This window comes from Paralichthys olivaceus, chromosome 21 (assembly GCF_024713975.1).
Source record: "Paralichthys olivaceus isolate ysfri-2021 chromosome 21, ASM2471397v2, whole genome shotgun sequence".
Lineage (NCBI taxonomy): Eukaryota > Metazoa > Chordata > Actinopteri > Pleuronectiformes > Paralichthyidae > Paralichthys > Paralichthys olivaceus.
Window position 1 is genome coordinate 9,718,748 of NC_091113.1, and position 26,186 is coordinate 9,744,933.

The following is a 26,186-nucleotide window of genomic DNA, read 5'->3' on the forward strand; positions in this document are numbered from 1 at the left end:
GCCGTGCATTGATGCAGAAGATGTTCCTTTCATGGATTAACCTCTGCGACAACGCAATCTGTGTGGAGTTTCTCTGATATCATCACTCACACCATTAACATCATTATTACCATTCTTCAGTGTTTTCTTTTTTCCCATTAAGAGTTAACTTGATAAGCAAAACCATCACGGAAAACAGCTCATATATAGAGAGAGAGAGACCCACTACACCTCTGAGGGAGGGGGTGCAAATTAAAGAAGAACCAAAAGAACAAAAACACAGCAGAATCACATACAGAGCTGCATTACAGTCAAAAACATTGTCGATGTGATTTTGCTGATAATACTATCTCAGGTACATATATCTAAAAATAACTGGTGTTGTCCAGTTTGTGCTCAATTGCAACAAACATTTTAGGCTCCTGCTTGATAAATACAGTCTGTCATCCCAAAGAAAGGTGATTTATTCAATGGATTTCTTTTTTTACTTCACATTTCAAAAGCATGTGTTAAAGAATTGCCATGGAGAAGCACATCGAGGGCTAACTTCAGACAAAAGCACCTTCATTAGGAATAACATCATCTAGTTCTTCAAAAACACTAATTTAGCAAAACCAGAGCAACTATAGGAGAGTGACTAAAAGCCTGTCTGGACATGTTAGTAGAGCAGATGGCACCTGTCATTACCAGGGTGACTAATGGCTAAACCACAAACCATACATTCAATCCAGGTTTAGTACAGAGGCCTGCATAATGTCTCACTCTTTACTCATGTGGTTGCCACATTGACCCGGCACAACCCAATATATGATTGATTTATTTCACACGTAATGATACATGGCTAGACAACTGTACACAGTATATCAAACTAACAAAAATAAAGAAATACATAGTTTAAACGCAAGAAGCGTAAATGGCATTTAACATATGAAAGTTACACTGTAAAAATGTGGATCTTACAATTGTCATACAACCAGACATTATTATTATTAATATACTGTACATTTCCATTCATTCCAATCATCCAAAGATGGATGTTTTAATCCCTTCTTCAATGCTGCTGTAGATAGATGTCTGATCATCCCTATGACAGCATTTTATGGCATGATTATGGTAACCATGAGCAAGGAGGTCATATCAAATTCCTGTCTAAAAGCAAATATCTGGCTACTGATCTGATTTAAATAACACATTGTCAACACTTTTATTTTTATCCATACAGAACTTTGCATCGAGTTACCTTTCCATGTTTTGTGGAACATAATTTTACCATTATTTGATGCTGGCATTTAAGTATCAGAATCTTCAAATTCAAATACCAAGTAGCTGGCTTTTACAAAATACATAATACACTCTTAGAACACAAAAGTTTGTAATGATTATTACTGAAGCAACAGACAAAAGTTTGTCAAACAGAGATCTGCATTTACTGTTCTACAACCTAAATGGACTTTATGTCACAAAGCCAATTCAAAGATTCACAATGAGTGTTGCAATTGAGCCCTTATGTTTCTGAGAAGTAGCCAAACTTAAAACATGTATCATAACCAACCATCGCTATCGCCACCCCTGATTATTCACAAAGAAACAAACTATACCAGCTTATACATCCACCCCAAAATATCTCTGCATCGGAGTCTGCAATGATACATATTTAAATGAAAATATATTTATATAATTTGTGGATTTTTCACAGTAGTTTGTACTGCACTGTACCTTTTTGTCCATCTATTTATGCCTACATAATTTTCACCTTGAGGGAGTCTATTGAGTCACTTGAGAGAGAGTGTGGCTTGCGTTTTGTGTGGAAGAAAAATGTCTCTTCGAATTTTTTTTTTTCTGTAATATCTCCGATCTTCAGTGTGGTAAGTGCTGTGCATGTCTTTCATCTCTGCTGGCCAACAACGATTTGGGGACTGATTACTCAGAAAGGCTAGTTTTTCCCTACGAGGACACAGCTTGTAGAAACTGCAAAAAACATTTGCTTTGGCACAGATTTACATTGTAGCAATGTCCATTCCTTGATCTCCATGGCCATGATCGTTACTACAAACACATTGTGGTAATCCTTGGTTCAGTACACTGTCATGAATAAGTCTATGTGTTTCTGTATTGCAGTGTCAGTCTATCCTCTCTCCTGGTGTAACGTCAATGCACTCTTAGTGTCTAATCATTCCGTGCATAAACTCAACATCAATCCCCTCTCTGTCTCCGACTCTTGCTCACTCTCTCTCTATACTCCTTGCTTTTGTTTTTTAGATCTGAGTCTCTTGAACATTTTCCTTCGAGTTGCCCTTGAAGAGAAGAGGCTCCATTTGAGGATTCTGGTTTTGGCCCATGAAACCCTTGATTGATCCATGTAAGCCCATAGTAGGCATGGGGAGAGACATCGGCATCGGTGGGGACATAGAATTGGGATTGGTGCCATTGCCTGATGAGCTGAGCATATTAGATGTAGAGATTGGGACTGAGGTACAGGAGATGGGGATATCCTGGCCTTGCAGGTTCTTGCTACTCATGATCCCTCCTGGTCCCATCCCTTCACCGCCAATACTGAGACCCATCACGTTGTTGTTGAAATGATGGGTCTTGTAGTAATGGTTGAGAGTATCTGTACGGCCAATGTTGGGGAGGTTGACTATTTCAGGATGATGTATCCTCAGGGTTCCTTCTCCACCCACGCCAGAATTCATCGTTGAACCACCTGAGATGCCACTTCCTGCCCCAGCTCCAATCTCATCTTCTACGTTGACAATTTCAATGGCTCTAGCGGGGCCATGGTGCTTATGTAGCTGGTGTTGCTTCCGGAGTTTATAGAAGACCACTAACATTACCGCTGCCATAAAAGTGATAGCCACGAAGCAACCAATGATGATTTTAGTTGTTTTCATAACATCATCCAGGCCTGGAATGTTAGTTACATCCATTATGGACACAGTCACTGAGTTTTCAGGAACTCTGTTATCTCGTGGGGACAGTGAGGATGGAGAGAAAGGCGAGGGAGGTATAGTGGTGCCAGGTCTCCCCTCTACCACCCCTCTTTGAACAGTAGGATTTGGGAAACCTATGAAGGTCTCATTAATATACTGTCTTGCCGAGTTTTCCTCCTCTCCTCTTACTGTCTCTACTGTTTCCACAGTGACAGTAGTGAAATAACTGTAGCTGTTGCTGGGATCTGACACAGACACATTGAGCACAGCGGTTGCAGTGGTGTTTCCAGCGGAGTTGGTTACCATGCAAGTGTACTGCCCGGTGTCTTGCACGGTCACATTTGTGAAGTTCAGCGTTCCGTCATGAAGCACTGAGATCCTAACTCGGTACGATCCATGGGTCATCAGAGTGCCATTTGGAGTGAACCAGTTCACAGAGGTCATTGATGTTCCAGTACGACATTTCAGCTCAGCAGCCATGCCCTCTGTGACATTGAGGTCAGTGGGTGGCTCAACGATCACTGGGGCATAGCAGGTAAAGTGGCTCTGGTCTAGTTCCCCAATGTACTTGCCCTTTAGACCTGGAGGCGCATGGCAGCGAGCACAACATGTGGTGTTGCTGGGAACTGTTTCTTTCAGCCACCAGCTGAGCCAAAGAACATCACAGTTGCATACCCAAGGGTTGTGGTTGAGATGTACCCTCTCCAGTGGGTGCAAAGGGGTGAAGAGGTCATGAGGCAGGGAATGCAGGGAATTGTGGGAGAGGTTTAGCTCCTCCAGGTTTTTGAGGTCATCGAATGCATTGCGTTCGATGACTGACACTCTGGAGTGCATTAGCCACAGCTTGCGAAGTGATGCTAGGCCTTGAAAGGATCCAGGCCGAACTATACCCAGCTGGTTCCCAGACAGCTCCAATTCCTCTAGTCGTAATAGTGGGGTGAGGTTAGGGATGTCCTTCAAGCCGCACATGCCAAGATTCAAGAAGCGTAAATTTACTAAACCTTCAAAGGCAGCCTCTGAGATGAAATCCAGCTTCCTGAGTTCCCCGAGATCGAGACGGCGTAAAGAGGGAACACGATGAAAGGCAAATGCCGGCAGCGTCTCGATGGGGTTGTTTCGTAGCCATAGTTCCTTTAGCTTGCTGAGGTACTCGAAGGCTTGTGATGGTACAACTGTGAGACGGTTGTCAAAAAGCTCCAGCGTGTTGAGGTTGGGGAGGCCATTGAAAGCTCCCACCTCAATCTGTCGGATGTGGTTCTTGGAGAGCTGGAGGATTTCCAAATGCCGCAGGTGCTTAAAAGTGTCAGACTTGATCACCTAGTGTGGAAACAAAAAACATGAAGGCAAGTTGTAGCAACATCAGAATTACGGCTGTCAACTTCTATTTACTCAGTGTGAAGGTGTGATCGTCTCGTAGATGAAGCCATATTTACCTGAATGGTGTTTTCTTGTAGATTGAGGTATCTTGTGTTTTCTGAAATACTCTCTGGGACTTGATCTAAACTCTTCCTTGTACAGATGACACGGCTCGCCTGATTGGAGCAGGTGCACGGGGTGGGGCAGGGGGGCGCCGCCTCTGCGAGTTGAGGTCCATGGTTGTGAAACCACAACAAAAGCTGGACCAACCAGAGGAGGGGGGAAGGGGCACAGGGGCTGGTCACCGTGACAACACGCATGGCAACTGAGTCATGACCCACCCCTATTGCAATAATGTTAAGTCACCTCCAAATGAGGGAATTTAAGTGCTTATCTTGATGTCCATATTTGATCCTCTTATACAGTTATTTCCTCCTTTAAACAGTCACAGAACACAATGTGATGTAATATTAAAATATTAAATCTATCATTTACAGATTCTTATTTTACTTTGCTCATGCTTCTTTGACAAATCTTTTACAAACAACTTTCAACGTGTCATTTTTTCGATTCCCATGACAATCTTTTGCAGATGAATCAAATTCGGGAGGGTGGGGGTGGGGTTGCTCCTGAATGTGTTGTCTCTGTGGAGGCAAGTGCTTCTCACTGTAGGGGGAGAGAAAAGCAGAGATAGGAAAGAGGTCAAGCAAGTGCAGTGTGCAGTGGTGATATTAGCCTCATCACACAGAATTTATATCTCAAAAATATGACACTATCCTGTCACCAGACTGCATGATAAGCGGAGTCTGGCTTTCGTTTCCAAAGAGGTGCCTCTAGAATTGTGACCTGTAGCCTCGCTGGTGAGTCCGCTGCCATTTTCTTTATAGGTTGAACTCAACATCTGGGTCATGGCGTGTCTGAAATGGCTACAAAATTTGCAAAAGCTCAAGCTGGGTCACGAGTGCAGCAGTCTAATGATTAGAATGGCAGTGTCATCTCATCGTCCACTTTATGATGCCGGCATTTGTCAAGTCAGATACACACTGATAGAAGTAGAATATTGCATTTAAAGGAATTCCAAGTTGCTGGATGCAATTACTGCTGCCGGTGGGACTCATCTAGACCTAAGGTTAATGCAGAGTTTCATGCAATCCATCATGAGGCAGCAGCACAGCATTACAAATGAGATAACAAATGATGCCTGCATGAAGTAATTTAGCAATTAAGATATGAGGGAATGATTATTGACTCCTGAGATTTTACTGCAATGCCCATTCTGTGTACAACAAGTGACACACAATCAGACAACATCTCCGACTTGAAACTAGTGAAACAAAGGCAAAAACGAAAACTGCATTGTGACCATGTTGCAAAAATACTGTCATGGCTCTTTTAATGCATGCGTGTGTATTGTTTGTGACTTTGGTTGAGAGAGTGCCACACACTTCTCTAAACAGAAATGGCTGCGAGCATCAGCAGACTCACTAAATTTAGAAATGCTTGGTTCTCGTTCCCTTATAATGATTCGACCGAAGAGAAAGTGTTCGTTGTTTCCTCAAGCTCGACACTAAGATTCGGCCAGTCACAACCCTGTGTCTTCTGTTGAACACAAACAAGAGGATCTTTGTTACCTTTCAGATTATGTGACCACTGTGTTACCATAATTGATTTTATATATAAAAAGGATACACTTATTTGTGTAAGTATTTGACTCTCTGATAAACAGGTTATTTAAAAAAAAGCTTCCATGGCAGTTCTTAGCATCTCCACCCAGAAACACTGTTGCTGTGGCAACCTGCTCACTCACCATCTTGTGTTTTTACTGTCCAGTGCCCTATTCCACATTACTGTGCTTAGCTGAGCCTGATGAACGTTTGCCGTGCAAAACCGGTCAGTAACACCTTTTTGGTCTAAATCAATGTATATTTAACATAACGTTTAAGGCGTATTTCCTCATTTGCAGACAGCCTATACAATGAATGGCCTTTTGCTAAAGAGACACTTGGAGAATCAAAAACTGGATCTTGCAAATCCAGCTACGTATATGAAAATGTATATTTACATAAGCGCAGGGGAACCTGACGGAGCACACAGTCAAACCTTGGCCTTCGATATCAAAACAGAGCGAACAAACCTGCCATGAATCTTAATATCTACAAGGTCTGAGGATTAGGTCAACATCCGTCTTTATTAAAAACATAGCTCCGAGAACTCTTAAAGCAGCTATTAAGAAAGGTCATAAGGGAGTGTGTGCTAAAAATAGACTTTTTCAGATGCTGTGCACTTGCCACAGACTCTCTCTCACTCTGACACACACACACACACGCACACACACACTTGGGTGCAAATGCCACACAGAACTGACAAAACATCATCCATCTCCGCTTCGAGACGAAATGTAGATTTACGAATACAAATCTCTAAACCTCCATGTTACAGTATGCAGCCCCTTTGCAACACTCCTCCTAATGCTGTTCTTTACACTGCTGTCCTTTCTCATAGAGTCTCTGTCTTGCTCGCTCATCCACATCCAGCAGGTAATTGTGCATTTCAATTATTTGACTTTGAGTTGGAAAAAAAAGAGAAAAAAAAAAGAGGCAAAATGCCTCAGTGTCTGCTCCAGACGTCAGAATTGCATCTGATCCAGAATGGCGGCCTGGTGGTTTGAATGATTAGCTCGTCAGAAAATGATTCATGGAGGCATCAAAACACAACATCATGAATATTCAGCACGGCCAAAGATCTGATCACACCACTGCTGTCCAATCAGAATTTGTTTTTCAAGACACTGGTACTGAAAATACAGAAAGGTAGTGCTTTTTCTTTTAAATGGATATCTTTAAAACAATAGTAGTTAAATGGGATTGCAAGAATTCCTCCAGACACTGCCACCATTTCTGAAATCGGCAAAAGTATGGGGGGGGGGGGGGGGGGGGCAAAATGCTCAAATGCATTTCATGTTTAGCTTTTTCTTATCAGTGAAGGAACTGAGCATTTTCTCACAGAGCCAGCGTCGCTGAGGGGAGACAGTTTAACCATCTACGTAAACTACACAGGTTAAAATTGCATGAACAGACCTTGAATCCACAAGCAGGGACGCCTGTTGCCTTGACCTGGCGTCAAGTTCTCCAGCACACCAGGGAGCAACAGCACATATACGCAGATGACGGCCTTTATTTTCAGAAAATCACACCTTGACTCATCTTAGGGCCAACTCTGTCGCCCGCGGCCTCCCTCCTCATCCTCGCTCTTTGGGGTTTACGACACGGTGTATGTTTTCCAACCAATTGCACTCAGAGGTATTTTCTCTTTCTTGATCTCTGCCGTTTTTCCATGTCAAGAGCAGATTGCAACCATGTATATATTGATTATTCGATCAGGCCTGAGAGAGCGCTCAGTCGTGAAAAGACAAATTAGCTGCAAGCTGCTGACCAATTGCTACAAACCAATCACATCATCGTAAGCGCCTGATTGTATCAATGCCCCGCTCCCCCCCCTCAAAAGAGTCATTAAGGTTTATGAAGAGGCAGAGTCCTGTTGTTTTCATTAAAACATCTATGATGGCCGTGAGATGTTTCCTTTATACATGCCTACGCAAAGGCCCAATTAGACCTCATGTATTTACCGACGGTCTGGAGATGAACACAAAGCGACTCAGGTGCAGCAGGGCCAACATCATCTACTGTAACTATGACAACACCAGACTGATTCAGGACGTGGGAATCAGGGAAGGATGCTGGGATGCATTTCACCAGTTTATAGTGATGAGCATTGCTTATATTTAAAAAACTAAAGATGGAATTGCAGGCTGATGCCAAATCCCCCCACCCCCACCCGCAAATGATGACAAGTATATTCTCTCAATCCTCCAACAGATGGATGTATAAAAAATACTCACACAAAAAAAAGAAAGAAAGAAAAAGAGGACATAACGTGCATCTTCTCATTTATCTGCGACCTCTCTTCATCATATAGCCCCCCCACCCCCCGGCATAATATCTCCTACAATTCAACAGAATGGCCTTATTCATCTATGCAGCTGCGCGCACTACGGCGCACCTTCTCGGGAACGCAATTGAAATTCTGAATAGGCCTAATTCTGCACATGCTGCATTACAAAATGGCTTGCATCCATTCTCCGTCTTTGGGGTAATGACAACACGACTGCACCCCGAGAATAATCCATATGGCCGAGATATGGAAAATGTGTGGACGTGTAGAAAAACACTTACATAAGGAGCCATGTTTTTTTGTTTTTTTAAATATGTTTGCAATGAGCACCGCACAGACAACACTACATAACAGCTTTATCTTTATACTGGTATTAAAGATGTACTGATTATTACGCTTCCGTGCAACATTTCATTATCCGATCTCCATCATTTCACGAGCGATTCCAGCATCCATGCATGTTGGGTAACATGCAATAATTACGCCGGCCATTTCACCCCCTTTTCTACCTGTACATCCAATATCCACACGTACCTCAATGTTTGCGGCGCGATGCTCGATGTTTTCTCTCCTCTCCTCTCCTCTCGTCCTCCTTCTCCTCCCCGATCGTCCGTTTTTTTCTTCTCCTTCCTCCAGCCTCGCTGTCTGTCTCTCCTTTTCTCCTCGTCCCCCCTAAATTGATTCGCTTGTCTCCGCGGCTGTGAGCTGCCTCTTGTTCTCGTGGACTAGATCCGCAGCGCCAACGCAACGCGGGGGGCTACAGTGATGGCAGGTTAAAGATGAACAGAATCCACACACACACACACTCACACAGACACACACATGTACACACACAAACTCTGGCAAATAAATAAAAACACAGAGATGAGATTAAGGGTCGCTGGAGCAGATGATGTCGGTATTGTCACATGTAGGAGCGAGGTCCTGGACGAGTGCATCCGTGCGCCTTATCATCATCATTGGGGAGGAACGCAGGCAGCAAAACGCGACGGCGCCCGCTGGGCAGAGCATTTTGCGTCCAGCATAAGCGACTCCTTTTACGCACTTTCCGTATGTTTCAGCCTGAATCCCACTAAGGCAGCATTAGAAGAGTAGATGGAGGACCAAGGACTTCTGGATAAAACATCTCCATCCAAACCTGGCTGTCACCAGATCTACATATAAACATATATATATATTTTTTTTTTTTTCTGCAGGTTTTTTGTTTTCTAAATATGATCTGTGCTCCAGTCATGTAATGAGTATGTATTAATATGACTCAGCAGCACTCAACGATCATTAATCTGAGTCAGTGTGTTACTCATGCTAAAGTGAGATATTAAGCTCTGCAGTGTGTTCGGTGTTCACCACCGTGCCATGGGGGCACCTGTTTAACCACAAAAGCCACCAAACATCTGCAGTGACAAACATCTCCGGCCCATTGAGCCTGAAAGAGTATGAGGCCTATACACCATAATGAATGCTCAGTGGTAATCTAGCAAACTAGTGACTTCTGTGTTCTGCAGATTTGCACTTTGAGTATTTGTTTATTTCTTCCCCGGAGCGGATCTCGGAGGTGAAGTTAAAGTTGTACCGGCCGCCAGATGTGACCCACTGTCAGCATCCACGCCCTGCGACCCTGTGAGGTTTGCACATCATAAAACCCAAACCATTTGAATCCTCTGCTAATGTGCATAAATTGAGTAATACTGAATGGATTCAATTAGGGGAATGGAAAGAAAGTCAGCAAGTTATTAGCCGATAAAGACAGATTTAGTCATTGAAGAGATGCCGATCTTTCTCTCTGCATGCGTGGCCTGTGCGTATTGATCCTCGTGGTGTGTTTGTCCACACGTGTCAAGCGCCTCGGCTCCTCTAAACCATCATCATCATCCCCCTGATAGATGTGTGCAGGAGGAGAGAAGCAGCCCTTTGTGGCTCTGTGTCCTCTAGTTTGTGCGTAAAAATAAATCTGAGTCCGTCTTAGCTCACAGTAAAGGTCAAAGGACAGAGCAGGCCAGCACTGCTTCAGAAAGACCCCCAAGATATATACTCTCCCACCTCCCTCTCCATCTCCCTTCTTCCTCACCCTCTCCCTCGCTCCTCCCCTCCCTCTCCCCGTGAATGCCGTAGTGAGCATTGTTCACGACCACTAGCTTTTGCTGAAAGCCGCACAGCAATGAGGTCTCTGTGCCTTTTGCCTCTCTCTTCCTCTCCCCTCCCCCTCCTCAGCCTCCCTCTCCCTCGCTCTCTCTCCCACCCATCTACCCCTCTCTACTTCCCTCGCTTTCTCTCTCTATCTCTCCCCCTCTATTAAATTTCTAGTCACACAGTGGTGCAGAGGATATTCCTCCTTTCCCTCCTTCTCCCTCTTCTCCTCATTCCCTCTCACTCAAGCTGAAATCTTAGCCCACATCCAGCCTCTCTGCTCGACCCTCGCTGCCTTTCACTGCCTTTCTGCCTCTCGTCTCCTCTCTCGGTGCATCTTTTTTTTGCCTTCCAACCCCCGCGCCATTTAAAAGAGATTCCACGCCACCCATGCCAAACCCACCCTCTGCCTCTGCTCTTCCTCCTTCCCCCTCTCTCCACTCTATGTCCTCACTGTGTCATTGCACATTGAATCTGATATTCCCCTTATGCACGTATTGTATGCTTGTGTGTGTGTTTGTGTGCACGCCAGCACCCTTGAGCATGTGTGTGGGAGCGATGGAGTGCAGGGAGGGAGAGGGACATGCATTTGTGCACAGTAAATGAACAAACACTCATCGCTGTATTGCTTGTGTCATCAGTACAGGAAGGCTTTTGGAGTAGAAATACAGCGGAGCGAGCTAATCCAACTATCCAGAGGACGAGTGCATGGCATTTCCAATACAACCCAAGCCCCCTTAAACTCTTAATGCTGTGTTAGGAGCCACAGGGCAGGAGAAAGGGAGGGCAATGAGGATTTGGCAGTAACATGCTAGTGCCAAGACATATGTGGCATGCTGATAGCAGTGGAGAGGTGCAGCTCACGCTCAGAAGAAGGGGGGGCTGATACACATCCATCACTTCCATGGTGTAGCTACGGGCCTCGCCGCTCTGGCAGGGAGGAATCGTGCACATTTCAAAGCAGAAGATTGACAATGAATCATTTTTGTAGCAGTGATTATATTAGATGTGTTTGAAGAGAATTAGTGATCTCTTTAATGGCCCGAGTGTCCAATTGGGATTGTGAACAAAGTGACATTTCTGGTGGTTATTTTTAGGAATGAAACTGAAAAAGTTGGAATGGTGCTCTGTGCCATCTGTGCAAAAGAATAAGAGAGATATAAGAGAGAGTTTCGAGTTATTCATGGTGACATTCCTGTGTGTGTGTGTGTGTGTGTGCATGTTAGAGAGAGGGAGAGAAAATAGAGAGAAAAATCCTAGTGTCACAGTATCTTAGCAACTGCCTCCATCTCCTTGGAGACAAGAACTGACATCATTTCCTGTCTGTGAGAACTCACTTTGGGTTTGTACACAGTGTGTTTGTTTGTGTGTGTGTGTTTGTGTGTGTGTGTTTGTGTGTGTGCGCGAATGCGAGGGAATGTATGTGTGCGTCTGTTTGTTTGTGTGCTGGCGTGTGTCCACGTTCATATGCAGATGTGGTGCCTGCAGAATGTGCACTGATGCAGAGGGGATGTATTCTAGTGATTCAGTCGGAGTGTGTTAAAGAACGTCATTCAATCTGAAGTCAAGAAAAATAAATGTCATTTTCATTGATTCGAATTCAACTGACTGGCACTGATTTTAAAATTGATTAATTGTTTGTATTTGAACTATTATTCATTTTAGAAATAAGGTTTTAAATGAAGCTGTGAGATTATTATATAAAGACCAAAACTAATAGGTTTCACAGTTCCGAGGGATTTTCCCTCTAAACAATTTGAAATCTATATTCTTGTGTCTTGAATTTAATACTTTGTACCATGTACTATAACCAGTTCTGCTTTAATGTTATGCAACATGTCTTTATTTTTTCACTAGTTTGTACTTTCAGAGTCAAGACTCTGTGTCTGCACCATCAAGTTTGTCAGTATCCAGTGAAAATTCAGTTGATGAACCCGACAAGCAGCCAGAGTCTTAAGCAGAGAAAATGTCATCTTCTGCTGCCGCCTTGTGCCCAAAGAGCTGAAGTGCAACCAGAAATCACTTCAAGTTATTACTATTATGCTAAACACATCATGTTTTAGCTTAAATAACAATCAGATATTTTTCATACCACTACCAACACCCAATTGTCCCCTTAGAGTCACTAGATCTGGATTTTTCTTTGGATCTGCTCTATGTCGCAACTTACAAATATCTGTCCCCTAAACATGCCAGATTTTTTTTCATCAAGATCCATGAGGTATTCTCTGTGAAATCAATGGAAATGTAGCAAAAGCCCTATCTCACAATGTTAAAGAAAGAGAACAAATTATCCCTGGATCCAACCCCTGGTCTAGATCCACACCAATATTTTATGGGTTTGACACGTCCTTGGTGGAGCCAAGTTTCATGGTAATGCTTCCTGTAGTTTGTGCGTGTAACGCTGCTAACATACAGATGGAACAACTCTGACAGCTTAGTGGAAAATTTCAGACCTAAAAGTAATATCTAGTAGGATGTGCTGACGGGCTGCGGTGCTAATAAACACTAATGAAAACATAATCTCCTTGGCAGAGATAAAGACACTAATAACACTGTTAAAATGTATTTACCAACTATAAGTACAGAAAAGTCTCTAAAACCTTACACCCTGAGGAAAAAGACAAGGGTCACAATCAAAGACCAGCTTTAGGAGTAACTAAAGGTTCCGCAGGAAGAAAGGTTCTACTGGGATTACTGGGATTTTACAGCAGATAACAAAGATAACATTCTGAAGTTTGGTGTTACAGAAAGTAGCCACTGACCATAATGAAAGCTTTTCTCGTATGTCGAGATATCTTAACATCATGATCGCAAAATGCAAAATGATAAAATAAATGTCCAAGAAAGCCGACCTTGCAGTAAACAAAAACAGACTATGGGTCAATACATGAAAGAACACATGAGTTTCTACCTCTACAAGGTGATTATTATTCCAGGCTCGCAGGAATCAACACAGTCAGCAACACAAAGAGTCAGACCATCATAGATCAGCACACAATTTACAAGCTATCGCAGGGGAATCAGTGTCCAACATTGTGCCAAGCTAATGCCTCAGCGCAATTTGCACGCTTTGGCAAAACATTCTTATTCAAGAAAAACGTCATCGTTAGTGTCGCCTCAAATCAAACGGGAGAGCTGAGGGAAAGTAACAGCAGCAAGGTCACTGCTGCAAAGACCAAAGGCAGACAACACACATATTGCCGAGGACAACTTGTTTTACAACCAATACTGCCACCCCCTGCACAACTGCTGGCACATAGAATATATACAGCACATTAGGGGCATATCACTTGATGTCTTTATATTTTGCTCTAAGGAGGTTGATTTGGGTCATTTTCTGGATAAACAATAACATATTATGCACTATTTTAAGATCCTGTGCAAGTAAAGATGATATTGTCGTCATGCTAGCGATACAGGTATAGCAGTAGCAATATAAGTGAAATTCATCCCCGAGGATGAATCTGTCTGACTTTGATGATCCCTTTACTCTTTCATCTAGTGCCACCATGACACTCACATTTGTGGTTTCGATTGAAATGTCACATCAATTACTCAATTGCCGTGACATTTATATTGATATTCCATTCCCCTCAGAATACAGTTTAATAACTTTTTAGCCCCATTATTGGGTACGTTTTTAGTTTGCCTTAACTGCAAAACTAAGGACATGCACATCAGCCTGTGCTTTACTTTGTTTAATATAAAATTTAGCATGCTAACATGCTAACAGTTCATTATACCTGCTGAACAATCAATGTTCTCAATTCAATTCAATTTTGTATTTAACAAAATCACATGACATAGTGGGCCAAGTTTGGGCCAAAACAATTTTACCATGCGGCATGGGACAGTGATGGTTAGCATTTAGCTCAAAGCATCAATGTGCCTAGGCCTAACAGCACAGAGATGCATGTTCTTAAAATGTGTTTTAAATGCATTGGTAGCAGACTCTGGCTTTCTGTCCATCACCAAATTTATAGGACTTTGGCTATGGGAGTGGCACACAGCTCCAAGCATGTAATGAGGAAGAGTCAGATGAATGATAACGAGATCAATGCAGCTGCAGGGGCTCAGTCTCTGTGCTGCACCGCGTCTGTTCTCTTGGCTTCCTATTGGGCCACTGTGCGACACGGGTGGAGAGGACGAGTACAGAACCTCTGGCAAAGAACTGAGCCAGGACACAATGACCAGACTAAGTATAAGTGCACAAGAAGTTTTATTTTGGAATTTACAAGCCAGCGTCATCCTACAGCCTCAATTTGTTATTTACACACACAGTTGGTAAATCGTGAAAAATGATCAATAATGAGAAATCACAAACATGTACATGCATTAAAACCAGAAGTATCTTCCCTTTGGTCCAGCATTTAAAGAATTCCTGTTTATTGTGCAGATCTTTTTTTCTGTTTTCATAATGATATCCCTTATTCTAATTTGGTTAACCTCTTCCATTTGAGACCCAGCTGCAAAGAAAGAAAATTAAAAAGCATCAAAATCTATGTTATACGTACAGGAAGCATAAAGGAATATTGTTTGATATTTAATTTTGAATTGTTTATATATTGCAACACCAATGCAGAACTTGTGTGATTACCTCTTTGCGAACCATGTTGTATGCTGTTTTATTTTGAGGACACTTGAAAAGTCCATTTTTTTCATGAAAGAGACAGTTGACTGCCAGAGTGACTGGACGGTCCAGCTCTCTGTTGTTTGGTGTAGTATAGTTTGGGTTACAAGTGGGATGCATCGCCACCACAATCAGCTTCTGACTTCCTATTTCTTTGACAAAGAAAGAAAACACACATCACAGTTTGCAGCTACATGGCAAAACAAAACATCATTTCACTTATGGTTTCTGCAGGTTTACCTGGTAATTTGGAAAGTGCTGAGTTGAGGTCAGTTTCATAACGAGTGGTTATGGGACAGAAGACAATAGTCACGGTACTCTCCTCAAACGACTCAACTTTCTTAGCACCTTTCTTGGTGAGTTTTTTAAGAAATTCATCATCAGCCCCCAAACTATTTCCAGCCTTGAGTGAGTAAATGGAAGGTTTTCCCATTTTTCCTGAAAAGCGAAAAGGAAAATTATTGTGGTCCTGGAGATGCTGGGTAATTTTATCATCATATTTTTGATGGCCGATATCCCAGCTTTATGAGAATGTCTTGACAATGATGTCAACACCCCCCCCACCACACACACACACACACACACACACGTACCCACAGTGCGCACACTCAAACACAAAATCTGAATTTCTACACAATCTGAGTTCTAAGGCATTTCTGGTAATGACGTGATATCAAATAGCAGTGTTATATATTGTATATTCGTCCATACAGAGTCCTGTAACAGCCTATTTCCGTGTTTGCTGGAATAATGTTCTCAGGTAAGCATCAGTTGCTGCATCCAGCAGGACTTTAACGATGTAACCTGACTTGTGACAGTGAACACACAGACCCTACTCACTGTTTTGTGTCGTTGACCTGCTCCGTTTGTCTGGTTCTAGCCTCCGGTTGTTGTTTACCAGAATTCATTTGTTCACATACTTTCACTTTCATTATTATCCACGGTAGGTGCACTGCAACGATGTGTCCAGCAGGGGTCAGTACTGTAACAATAATCTGCTCTCAAAGAACTGCAGCCTCCTACATTTCAAAGCTGAAATAAAAACATCAGTGGAACTTCAGGTTAAAGTCGCTTTTCAAACTCATATTCTTATAGAATTAAATATACATATCAGATTTTTCATTTCATCATGTGAAATATCATCTTATTATTTCATGTACAAAATCACTTCCATTGATATTACGTACAATACTTTGTTCATTACCATGTGCAAAACCTGCTTCTATTTTTCCCAATCTACTTTTTCTATTAATATTTTTCAGTAAATTCTTTACAATATATTTTTATATTTTTCTAACTTAATTTATTGTTGTTGAATATATAATAACTGTTCCTCTCTTACTCCACATTATTTTATATGTTTATACTTAATACTAAATTATAATATCATAATTGTCTGTTATTGAGCAAGATCTGGCACAAGAGTTTCCTTAAGTATTGATAAATCTCTATCTTATCTTATCTTATCCACCAGGTGGTTGTGACACTTCTGCCTCATTTGGTTCTACCTGCAAAAAAGGAGGGAACCTGAAGTCACAAACTACATATTTAATGATTATATTGTACGTTTGAGATTTAGTAAGCAGCGAAAACAATTGCAGCCATCCTCCACCCTCAGAGTGGCACGGTGGGCCAGTGAGTAGCACTGTCACCTCAGGAGCAAGACGTTCTAATCCAGGCCTGGCTGGGGGCTTTCTGTGTGGAGTTTGCATTTTCTCCCTGTGTCTCCTCATTGTCAGCTGGGATTGATGTGAGTATGACCCTCATAGGATAAGCGGTAGAAAATAAATGGATGGATGGATGGATGGAGTCCCCTCTCAGTCAGTCTTCATTGTGAATGCTAAATGTACAGATCTACAATGTCTGTTCATATAGTTGAGTTGGTTTGGATTGGATTGGGTTGGATCATCTGAGACCCAGAAGCTGTGTTTATACGCTAATACTGTATCACTCTCTGACTGACACACACATTTCAGTTTGTGTGTGTGTGTGTGTACTGCTTCACTAAAGGGGTGTTAAGTGGGTCTGTGGAAGCGATTCTTCATCCATCTGTAGTGTAACGTTGTCTGGATCATCTGTATCTGTGCCCACTGTCGGATCAGAGTCACGACAGGCTGACGTTCCCCCTTCAGGTTTCACTTAGCTCTGACAAATGATGCAGTGCCGCTGATGGAGTGGTCAGTGCCTTTTATTCACTAATCTCCAAAAGCCATCCCGCTATATAAAGAAAACTCCAGTGTGCATTGTGCAGACACATCTTTTATTTTGTTTTGTTTGTTTCCCTTAAAAGTTAGATTACGAAAGAAGAAAAATTGCTTCTTGTATCGGTTTTAAATTTTCTTAGAGGACGTCCTCTGACATCATCTTTTTTTCTATATAAGTGCAAAACAAATAGCATGGGATTAAATTGCTCCCCGTTGCACTTCTGTCATAATTTACGTCAGTCCACAAAGCTAACCTCTATTACCTCTGTAATAAACAAAATCAAGACATATGTTCTCTAAATTAAACTCAGGCTAAACTGATTTTAGGGATCAGTATCCTTGAAAGTGGCACCACAAAGAAACAACCCACACACTCAGCAGAGGCGATTATAACATTTAATCACTGAGCCCTATCGCCGAGCGTTGCAGACTTCTCGCCCCAAGGTTTGATTTACCCGCCCTCTTCTTGTGGAAAAATCTCATTCACTAGACGAATTGCTGAGCGGGCCTCTCCGACCAGCCTCTATAAATCATTCTTTAATCAGAGGCCTCCGAGATTGGGCGCAGACACCCGCGGGAGCAACTCTGTGACACCTCGACTCCTCCCTGTGTGTATCCGCGGTCCTGGGAGTTTTTATCCTCTTCTGTTTGCACCTCGGGCTTGTCTGCATTTGTATCAGTCATCGGGAAACTAAGAGGGATGACCCAACCCTGCACACTCTGCTGACACCAACAACACCCAAACACTTCCTCCGCTCAGAGGAGAGCGATCCCAGGGACGAGATTACTGGTTTGAGGCCACAAGAGGATACACCCTCTCAGGACTGGATTACCGGCTGAGCAAAGTGGGCAACTGCTCCACGGCCTTGTTATCCCTGGTTCTCTAAAAGGTCGAGACAGTTTACAGTCCAGCCATGCTGTGGCCATGCTGTGGGAAATACTCATTGTTTCACCTAACAACAGAAGATGTTTGACAACTCTGCTCAGAGTTTTTGTTATTACTGAAACAAAACCTTCATCCAAGGGAACTGACCTGAACATATGTGGACAGCTGTCAGTTTGTTAGTCCCCAGTGGATGTAGTTGTGTTTGAGGATCAAGAGCATTTCCTCTGTCAAGTCGTAATTGATAAAATTGTAGCTATGATAAAATAAATAAATGTATTAATGCAGTGTAAAGTTCTACACTATAACCATGACAGCAACCAAAAGCTTGATGTGGAAATGGTTTATGTGATCAAACGCTTATTTGAAGTATTAATCATTGAGCAAAATTATTGTCATAAAAGATGGATGGTTATGGATGTTTTTCCATTTTTAAAGGGATAGTCAGTCATTATCTTCTCACCACTGTGCCGATGGAGGGGTGGGTGAAGTGTTTGAGTCCATAAAACACTTTTGGAGTTTCAGGGGTAAACACTGTTGCAGCCAAATCCAATCCCATTGAAGTAAATGGTGACCACTTCTTAAAACTTAAAAGAACAGGAAGAAAACATAAAATGGCTCCATACTGCTCCTGTGGTGTCATCCAAGTGTCCGTAAACCCCAACATTCAGATTAGACTCAGAACTGAATCATTTACACCATGTTTTTATTCTGAATGCCCTCTGTGACCCCCTTACTGCTGCAGTTCTCTCTCTATTGTGAGTTTTACTAAATTGTATTGGATGTAGCTGCAATGCTGTTTACGCCTGAAACTCCAAAAGTGTTTTGCAGACTCAAACACACCCATCGACACGGTGGTGAATAGATAATGACTGAATTTTGATTAGATTTTAGTTCATCTGTCATGTAGCCTAAATATGTGTGAACCTTTTTTACCGATTCTTTCTTTTTGCTTCTTGCTCCACATCTGCACCAGAGGCATGTGGACATATTCCGATTTTGACTTCTCCTAAATGTGGATGAAAATAAGGCTTGTGGACTCATCTTGACTGTTTCCTGTGGGTGAAGTCAGTTGTCTGAGGGAGGAGAGAGAGGGAGAGCTGGAGACTTTTTCCCCTCTCAGTTGCAAAGATGCTCTGACGTCACCGTGGTGAAGTATTTCTCTGTCTCTCAGCAGGTCTCGAGCTGACAGTGCGCTCGAGCCACCGGAGAGAGCGCGCTCCTCGTGCGCTTCTACCATGGAGACGGCCGGGAGTTTTGGAGCAGGAGGACGTCGGTGCGCTGCCGCCAGGGATTTCTGTTGTCTTAATGACCCGGGGAGACGCGTGGATTGTGATGATGAAGTGATGGAAGTGTTGAAGTGAAGTTTTACGCATTTTTCCGCTCTGGAGTGTGTTGGGCAGTTCAGCCACTTTGACAGCAGCCACACGGGATATAGGAGAGGATCCATTAGAAAACCATGCACTGTTCATATCCATGGAGAGATGGCATGCGTGCTCCTCCTCAGTCGACTTCTCCCCTTCTCGCACCGGCTCACGAGAACCTCCATCTGCCTGCTCTCCCTGTTCCTGTCGTACCTGTGCTACTGCGCACTCTTCCCGGTCGGCACCATCATGCACAGGTCAGGTGATGCGCCGCCGAGCTGTCAACTCGTCCCGGCCGATGGAGCCAAAAGGCGGCTCCAGAAAACCTCCCTCTCCTGCGTCTTGCAGTTGGAGGCGAGACCGAGCAGCGCCGAGGTGCAGCCCCGGGAGAAGAAACCCGAGCAGCGCGCTTCATCCTCCTCCAGCCACCTCCTCACCGTCAGGAGCGACACTCCCAGTCCTCTGATGGGGAATTCAAAGTTTGGGAATAAAAAGTTGCCGAACGCCATCATTGTTGGTGTGAAAAAGGGAGGGACGAGAGCCGTGCTGGAGTTCATCAGGATCCATCCAGATGTGCGAGCAGCTGGCACAGAGACGCACTTCTTCGACAGGAACTACGACAGAGGCCTGGAGTGGTACAGGTAAGAGCTCACCTGGTGTGTGTCCACTTCAGAGTCCAGGGTCATCGGGTCAAATGTGCAGTTTGTTGCTTCAGCATCAAAATACCTGGAAAGTTAATGAAAATGACATCAGCCTTAATTGAAGTTTTTTGTGTGATAATTAAAATAAGATTTTCCTTTATCAGTCTCCTAATGAGGGAAATTTGCCACATTTCAAAGGTGATAGCAAAATAATAATTGAACATTCATTATAAAATATGAAATAGATAAATATGGGCAATATGAAAATATAAAAAACAGCAATGATGATAATTACAGGTAAACATGATAAATAGAGTATAAATATTGCACAAAGTATTATTGAAATATTGCAGTTACACAGACAGGGACCTTGTTCTGCACTGTAAACAAATGTCAACATGCTAACAAGCTAAATTAAGATGTTGACGGATCTAGGGTTTTTCTAAACCAGGGGCCACACTTTAAGCAAAGGCTCCAATTACATTCCAACCTCCATGCACAACTCCTTAACACTTAAGTAATTCATTGTTGCCACACAATATTGAATGTATCTTGAAACTTGTACCCTTTTAGAGTACACAGCGTACTTAACATCATGTGTTTTTGGGGTTAAAAAGTTTGGGAACCCTTGATATAGAAGATTCTGATATTTAGCCAATATAAACATCTAATTAATGTAAACCAGCGTCTAATTTATTCTTAGCATTTTTCATTAATTCTAAATTTCTACAACTGGAATTTGAAGTGAATTGATTCAAGTTGTAGATGATGATATAAACATACTAGTATTAAAGAGGTTATTTTCAGTCTATCTATCATCTAATCATGACGTTGTTACTGTAGCCTTCTAATTATTGACATGAAACCTGAGACTAAAGTAATCGGTGTAAATGCAGCTGAGATTCATGTTAAACCATCTTCTCACTGTCGGCCTCGCACAGTCCTCGCGCCCCCCCCCCTCTGCCGCTCTGTGTACAGTTCGCTGTGTTTGGAGGAGGGAAAACATGCTCGTTTTTTCCGCAGTTTTCTGACTCCTTTTATGTTCTTATCGCCAGAAACTTTGGGATCCTGGGCTTTGTTCGCAGCAGCAGAACAGTGGCCCTCTCTTTTTCTTTCCAATATGTACTGTGGAGCAATTCATCCGATTTCTCATAAAATCCAACCTCTGCAGACAAACAGTGTAAACTGCAGCGTACAGGGCTCCTCCGGCTGCAAGGCCTCTGAGACACTGTGTCATTTGTTTGTGGCTGTTATAGCTAGTTATCTCGAAATGACTATTAAAATGAATGATGTATTGATTCTAAAACCTTTAATGATGCACTTTTAACAAAGTCATCCTTGTAAAATTGCCTTGTTGGACAGATAATCAAGTATCTGTCACACACATAAAGCATCTAGATCATTATTACAAATAAAAAGCAGACTTAGAAGTATTGTGTACACATGCACACAAATACACAACACACTCCATTTCCAAATACATTTCATGTTAATGATCGGCCGTCATGTACCCTGCAGGAGGTACGTGTATCAGTGGTATCATAAAATAATTATGGAGTGAAATATCTCCACTAATTGGTGCTCCTCAGGACGCTCGGAGGCTGGAGCTCTTTTATCTCAGAGCTGCGTCCCGCAGACGTGGACCCTGCGTCCATTACCATAACTTCACTGGCAGCTGTCAAAGCCGCAGAGGTCGAACGCCAAGCTGCTGACTTTTGGAGGAATGCCTTCAAAATAAACTGCTGCTTCTCTAAAACACATGTAAACAGTCATCGGTGAAGGCCAGATTATGGTTCATGCTTCGATTCACAATGTGCCGATGTTTAGTTTCATGCTTAAAGAAAAGAGAACAGAGACGTGATGAAAGACCACTGAAGTTCCTGATCGTGGACACATTAGATAGTGACCGGACTGAAGAGAACAAACGAGAAGAATTGCAATAACGGTTCAATAAGTCTGAGCAGCGAGGTGGGCTGTGGACGTGCTCTCCTGAGGAAAACACACAAACACAGTTATTCCACATGTTTCAAGAATGTAAACACAGAAATTGAATCTCACCCCTCTCAAATGACCTGTGTCCTTTTTTATGCAACAGTATTTATTTTCAATTTAGCGCAGCGTAATTAAATTCTTTGTGTGCATTCCTGAAGTGGTGCCCCCTAGTGGTAGTTTCAACAGAGCCTGGGGACAAGCTGGGTAAAAGCAGCAGATAGACTAAACGAGTCAGCGACGAACCAGTGGCAGATCAAGGGTTTTTCAAAACACAATTTACGATGCTTTAAAACACACGGGAGTGTTGATTCACAGACAGAGCTGCATTATATTGTTGAATAATTTGTTATTATAATAGCTGCCAAAATTAATCAGCGCCTAATATCTAAAATCCAAATCAAAGCTTGTTTTCCTTGTGTTCAAATTAAACGTATTATTCTAAGCTGCTGGTCAGACAAAGCAAAACATTTCACATCACCGTGGGACTTAGAAAATTTGAATTTCCAGTTTTCTGATGTTATCTAAACCAAATGATAAACAAATTAATTCAGCGGTTAATCAAATGAATTAATCTTTAATTTCACAGCCCTATTTACCGTCTCTTTTTAAAGTCTGTCCTTGTTCTTTGATGGTTTCCATTCAAACTTGAGACTGTGTGAAGGCGTACCTGTTCAAATCTTTTATTATCAAAGAGCACAGTGGCCTACTTTGAAGACCCAGAAGTAACCTAGCGGAGTCACTCCGCTATATGTGTTCTGTTGCATTTCAGAGTGATTTATTGCTCTTGAACCATGCAGGGCTGATGCAGAGGAGAGCTGTCTGCAAGTCTCCAGTGACAACAGACCACTGTGACACTGCTTCACTGCTGCTATTATCATTTCCATGGAGAAACTAGGTTCACAGCCAAACTGGAGCTTCTCATTATGATGTGTTATTCTTCTTCTCTATTCAGCAGGCATCTAATACACTCTTTTTAATACAAGGACATTATGTCCTCTGTCTCTGAGTCTCTTAGTATTTGCGGTAATTAAAACATTTAAAGTAATGTCAATGTGAGTGAGGAATCTTCATCTCACTGGAACTTTCATTTTGTGTTTCCATCTCTCATTCAGAGGTTTAATGCCAAGGACTCTTGAAAGCCAAATCACAATGGAGAAGACGCCGAGCTACTTTGTGACTAAAGAAACACCACGCCGGATCTCTGCCATGTCCCAGAGTACCAAACTCATCGTGGTGGTGAGGGACCCCGTCACTCGTGCAATATCCGATTACACTCAGACGTTATCCAAAACCCCCGACCTGCCGACCTTCCAGGATCTGGCCTTCAGGAACCAGTGCCTGGGCATAGTAGACACGTCCTGGAATGCCATCCGCATCGGCCTGTACGCTCTGCACCTTGAAAACTGGCTCCGCTACTTCCCTCTGGCTCAGATCCACTTTGTGAGTGGGGAGCGTCTTATCACAGACCCGGCAGGGGAGCTGGCTCGGGTGCAAGACTTCCTCGGGTTAAAGCGCATAGTCACGGACAAACACTTCTATTTCAACCGCACCAAGGGTTTCCCCTGCCTTAAGAAGCCTGAGAGCAGCGGCTCGCCGCGCTGCCTGGGCAAGTCCAAGGGCAGGACTCATGTACAGATAGACAGAGATGCTATTGAGCAACTGCGAGACTTCTATAGACCTTATAATGTCAAGTTTTATGAAATGGTGGGTCATGATTTTAAGTGGGAGTAACAGTTTGTATTTAAATACTGCAAGAAAAATATAGTAATATATCACGGCTAACTCTCAGCAGTCTCCACACAATTTGTGCAAAACAGCAGACGCAGTATTATTCTTTCAACACCAATAAGAAAAATCCAAGATGACATTGCTTTTGCACTTGCACGATCGGTTGCCAGCCGCCATCCTCAGCGTCCTGTTTGTTGCTAGATATAGAAATCATTTCAGCTTCAGGATCACATGATTTCTCCTCCTGTTACTGTGGATTGCTGCTGACTAGATTCCCCCGTTTGCTGACTCGTTTGTAAAAAAAGAAAGAAAGAAAGAGAGAGAGAGAAAATTCCAGGGAATGGGATTAGTTCCTCTCGAAAAACCTGCTTCACTAATCAAGGCAGGGGTTTGAAAGCAAGACCTTGGAAAATGTCAGCGAAGTCTTCAGGGAGAGTAGAATTAAGCTGCAGCACTGTGGTGGTAAATCCAAAGTGTAAAGCCATAACACAAGTGTGACCCACCTAACGTTCCTAACCGTTGGTCTCATCAGTTTCTATACGGAGTGAAAGATCTGGGGGTTTTTTTTTTCATACATGCTATTACGAGCGGAACCTCACTTTGTATTCTGTGCTTATGTCTGCAGAAATCCATGTTTATATTTTTGTTACAAAAGGTATCACTGCCTTACCCACAATGCTCGTCCATAAACGTAATTAAATGAAAGAGATGCACAAATGCAATTATGAAACAATGAGTCTGTCTCATGTGAAGTCTTACATTCATGCTCATTCCATTTTTTTTTTTTTTTAATCCTTTAAGTCCTGATTTTGCTTGAATTTCCAAAAATCAAAGAATGTTTCATGGAACTGACAAATTGACATCATTACTCAACCTCCTGGAAAGTGGCTCAATTTGTGCTGTACCGTCCTCCTCAGCAGCAAAAAATGTGCTTCTTGACAGATTAGACTGCTGTGACACTTTTTATATCTGTCACCTGCGTCGCCAGTGAAAACCTCCGAGGTTTATTGCATCCTGTGTAAGGTTTTTTGCGACGCCTCGCTTGCAGTTGGCCGACGAGTGGGTGTAGGCGTGAGGAATTCCAATCACTTTTTCAAAGACAAAGCAGGGAACACCTCGTCGTGGCAGGTTATCAAACAGATTCTGGGACTGTGCGTCGCACGATTGCTGCAAAAGTTTGGATTTGGCGACATGGTGTGAATACTAAAGGGAGAGCGTCTGAGCTCCAGCAAGACTGATGCACGGCTGCAGGAAGACAGGAAAAACCTTCTGTGATGTATGAAGGAGATATTATAGTAGATTTTATGAACTGAGGCAGTGTGTGGTGAGCAATTAGCCCCTCAAATTCAATATCGCACAATTTGATAAGATGGTTAAGACTTTGGAACTTAAGGATTTATTACATTTATGATATGGGATGCCAATTATCATGCAGGGTTTGGTGCACAGTGTAGGGGTTATGCAAGGCAAGTCAGATGTATTAATAAAGCACAATAAAAGAAACGGGAGTTGAGCGCTTTACAATCATGAGAAAGGAAAGCAATGGATTAAAGAGTTCAATCTAAGAAAGAAGATTTGCAGGAAAGAAGATAAGTTAGAAATAATGAAAGGTATATTAGCAGGGCTCCAAAACAGACTTAAGATGAATTAAAAGCAAGATTAAAAAAGGAGCAGTTTAGAGACAATTGCTTGGAAAATAAGATGAAATGACTTTGTGTTTAAGACTTAGAAAAAAGGGAAAGTATTTTCTGAGTTTCTGGTTAAGTCATAATTTAAGTTATAAAACTAAAGAATTATGGGAAGAGGTGTTGATATTGAAATGACATGATAATACATTATTTATACTACTCACCCTTTAAGGGACACTTTTATAGAAAAGAGTGACAGAGGACGAAGATGGGACGTCTCATGGCCGCTTCTGGATGGAGATGACCAAGTTTCCAGAGTTGAGGTGGTGCAGAGGTGGAAGTGGAGACTGATCACAGAACTGAACTGACAGCAGCAAGACAGGAGGGTGAGAGAGAACATTTCAAACATTGACAGCCTACAGATGATTGGCTCCGGGCGAGCGTCTCTGGCTGTGACTGGGTGAGAAGTGAAAACGAGCTGGTGGGGCCTAGAGATAGCTGGAACTGTGCATGTGACTTAGGTGGCTGGAGCCGGAATGATTTACCTTACATATGATTTATTTTGAAATTAGATTAGACATGATTAAATTTACAAAATCAAATACTTTGGGAAATAACGTTCTAATGGAAACTATTTTTCGGTGACACCACTTTGATCCAGACACTGAAAATAGTATTACATTGTTAGGCCAGGGGCAGTAAAATAAAGTGGTTATACTTACAGAGTACGGGGGCTGTAATGGGCTGTATTCAATATATTGTGAGTAACC

The 26,186-nt window shown here is 42.5% G+C and overlaps 2 protein-coding genes and 1 long non-coding RNA gene across 3 annotated transcripts; 1 reads left to right on the forward strand and 2 right to left on the reverse strand.

Annotated features, from left to right (window-relative positions):
• Positions 1–776: 776 nt before the first annotated feature.
• Positions 777–10,068, reverse strand: lrrc4bb (leucine rich repeat containing 4Bb). The gene is made up of 3 exons (XM_020082705.2): positions 8,751–10,068; positions 4,343–4,931; positions 777–4,226 (listed from the first exon to the last, which is right to left on the reverse strand). Exons 2-3 carry the CDS (start codon positions 4,583–4,585, stop codon positions 2,235–2,237), a joined length of 2,235 nt encoding a protein of 744 aa, XP_019938264.1. The 5' UTR covers positions 4,586–4,931; positions 8,751–10,068; the 3' UTR covers positions 777–2,234.
• A 4,480-nt stretch (positions 10,069–14,548) lies between these two features.
• On the reverse strand, positions 14,549–15,948 carry LOC138406065 (uncharacterized). The gene is made up of 4 exons (XR_011239729.1): positions 15,817–15,948; positions 15,217–15,414; positions 14,944–15,128; positions 14,549–14,812 (listed from the first exon to the last, which is right to left on the reverse strand). It is a non-coding gene; the product is annotated as an uncharacterized lncRNA (long non-coding RNA).
• A 2,732-nt stretch (positions 15,949–18,680) lies between these two features.
• On the forward strand, positions 18,681–24,521 carry LOC109626785 (heparan sulfate glucosamine 3-O-sulfotransferase 2-like). Its single transcript, XM_020082946.2, has 2 exons — positions 18,681–20,068; positions 23,173–24,521. Exons 1-2 carry the CDS (start codon positions 19,548–19,550, stop codon positions 23,789–23,791), a joined length of 1,140 nt encoding a protein of 379 aa, XP_019938505.1. The 5' UTR covers positions 18,681–19,547; the 3' UTR covers positions 23,792–24,521.
• Positions 24,522–26,186: the final 1,665 nt, after the last annotated feature.

Bases quoted from the DNA above. Each gene is read 5' to 3' on its own strand.
- lrrc4bb (XM_020082705.2), bottom strand. From the start codon at position 4,585: ATGCGTGTTGTCACGGTGACCAGCCCCTGTGCCCCTTCCCCCCTCCTC. The intron at 4,227-4,342 runs GTAAATATGGCT...TTTCCACACTAG, and splicing joins TACAAGAAAACACCATTCAG to GTGATCAAGTCTGACACTTT.
- LOC109626785 (XM_020082946.2), top strand. From the start codon at position 19,548: ATGGCATGCGTGCTCCTCCTCAGTCGACTTCTCCCCTTCTCGCACCGG. The intron at 20,069-23,172 runs GTAAGAGCTCAC...TCTCTCATTCAG, and splicing joins AGAGGCCTGGAGTGGTACAG to AGGTTTAATGCCAAGGACTC.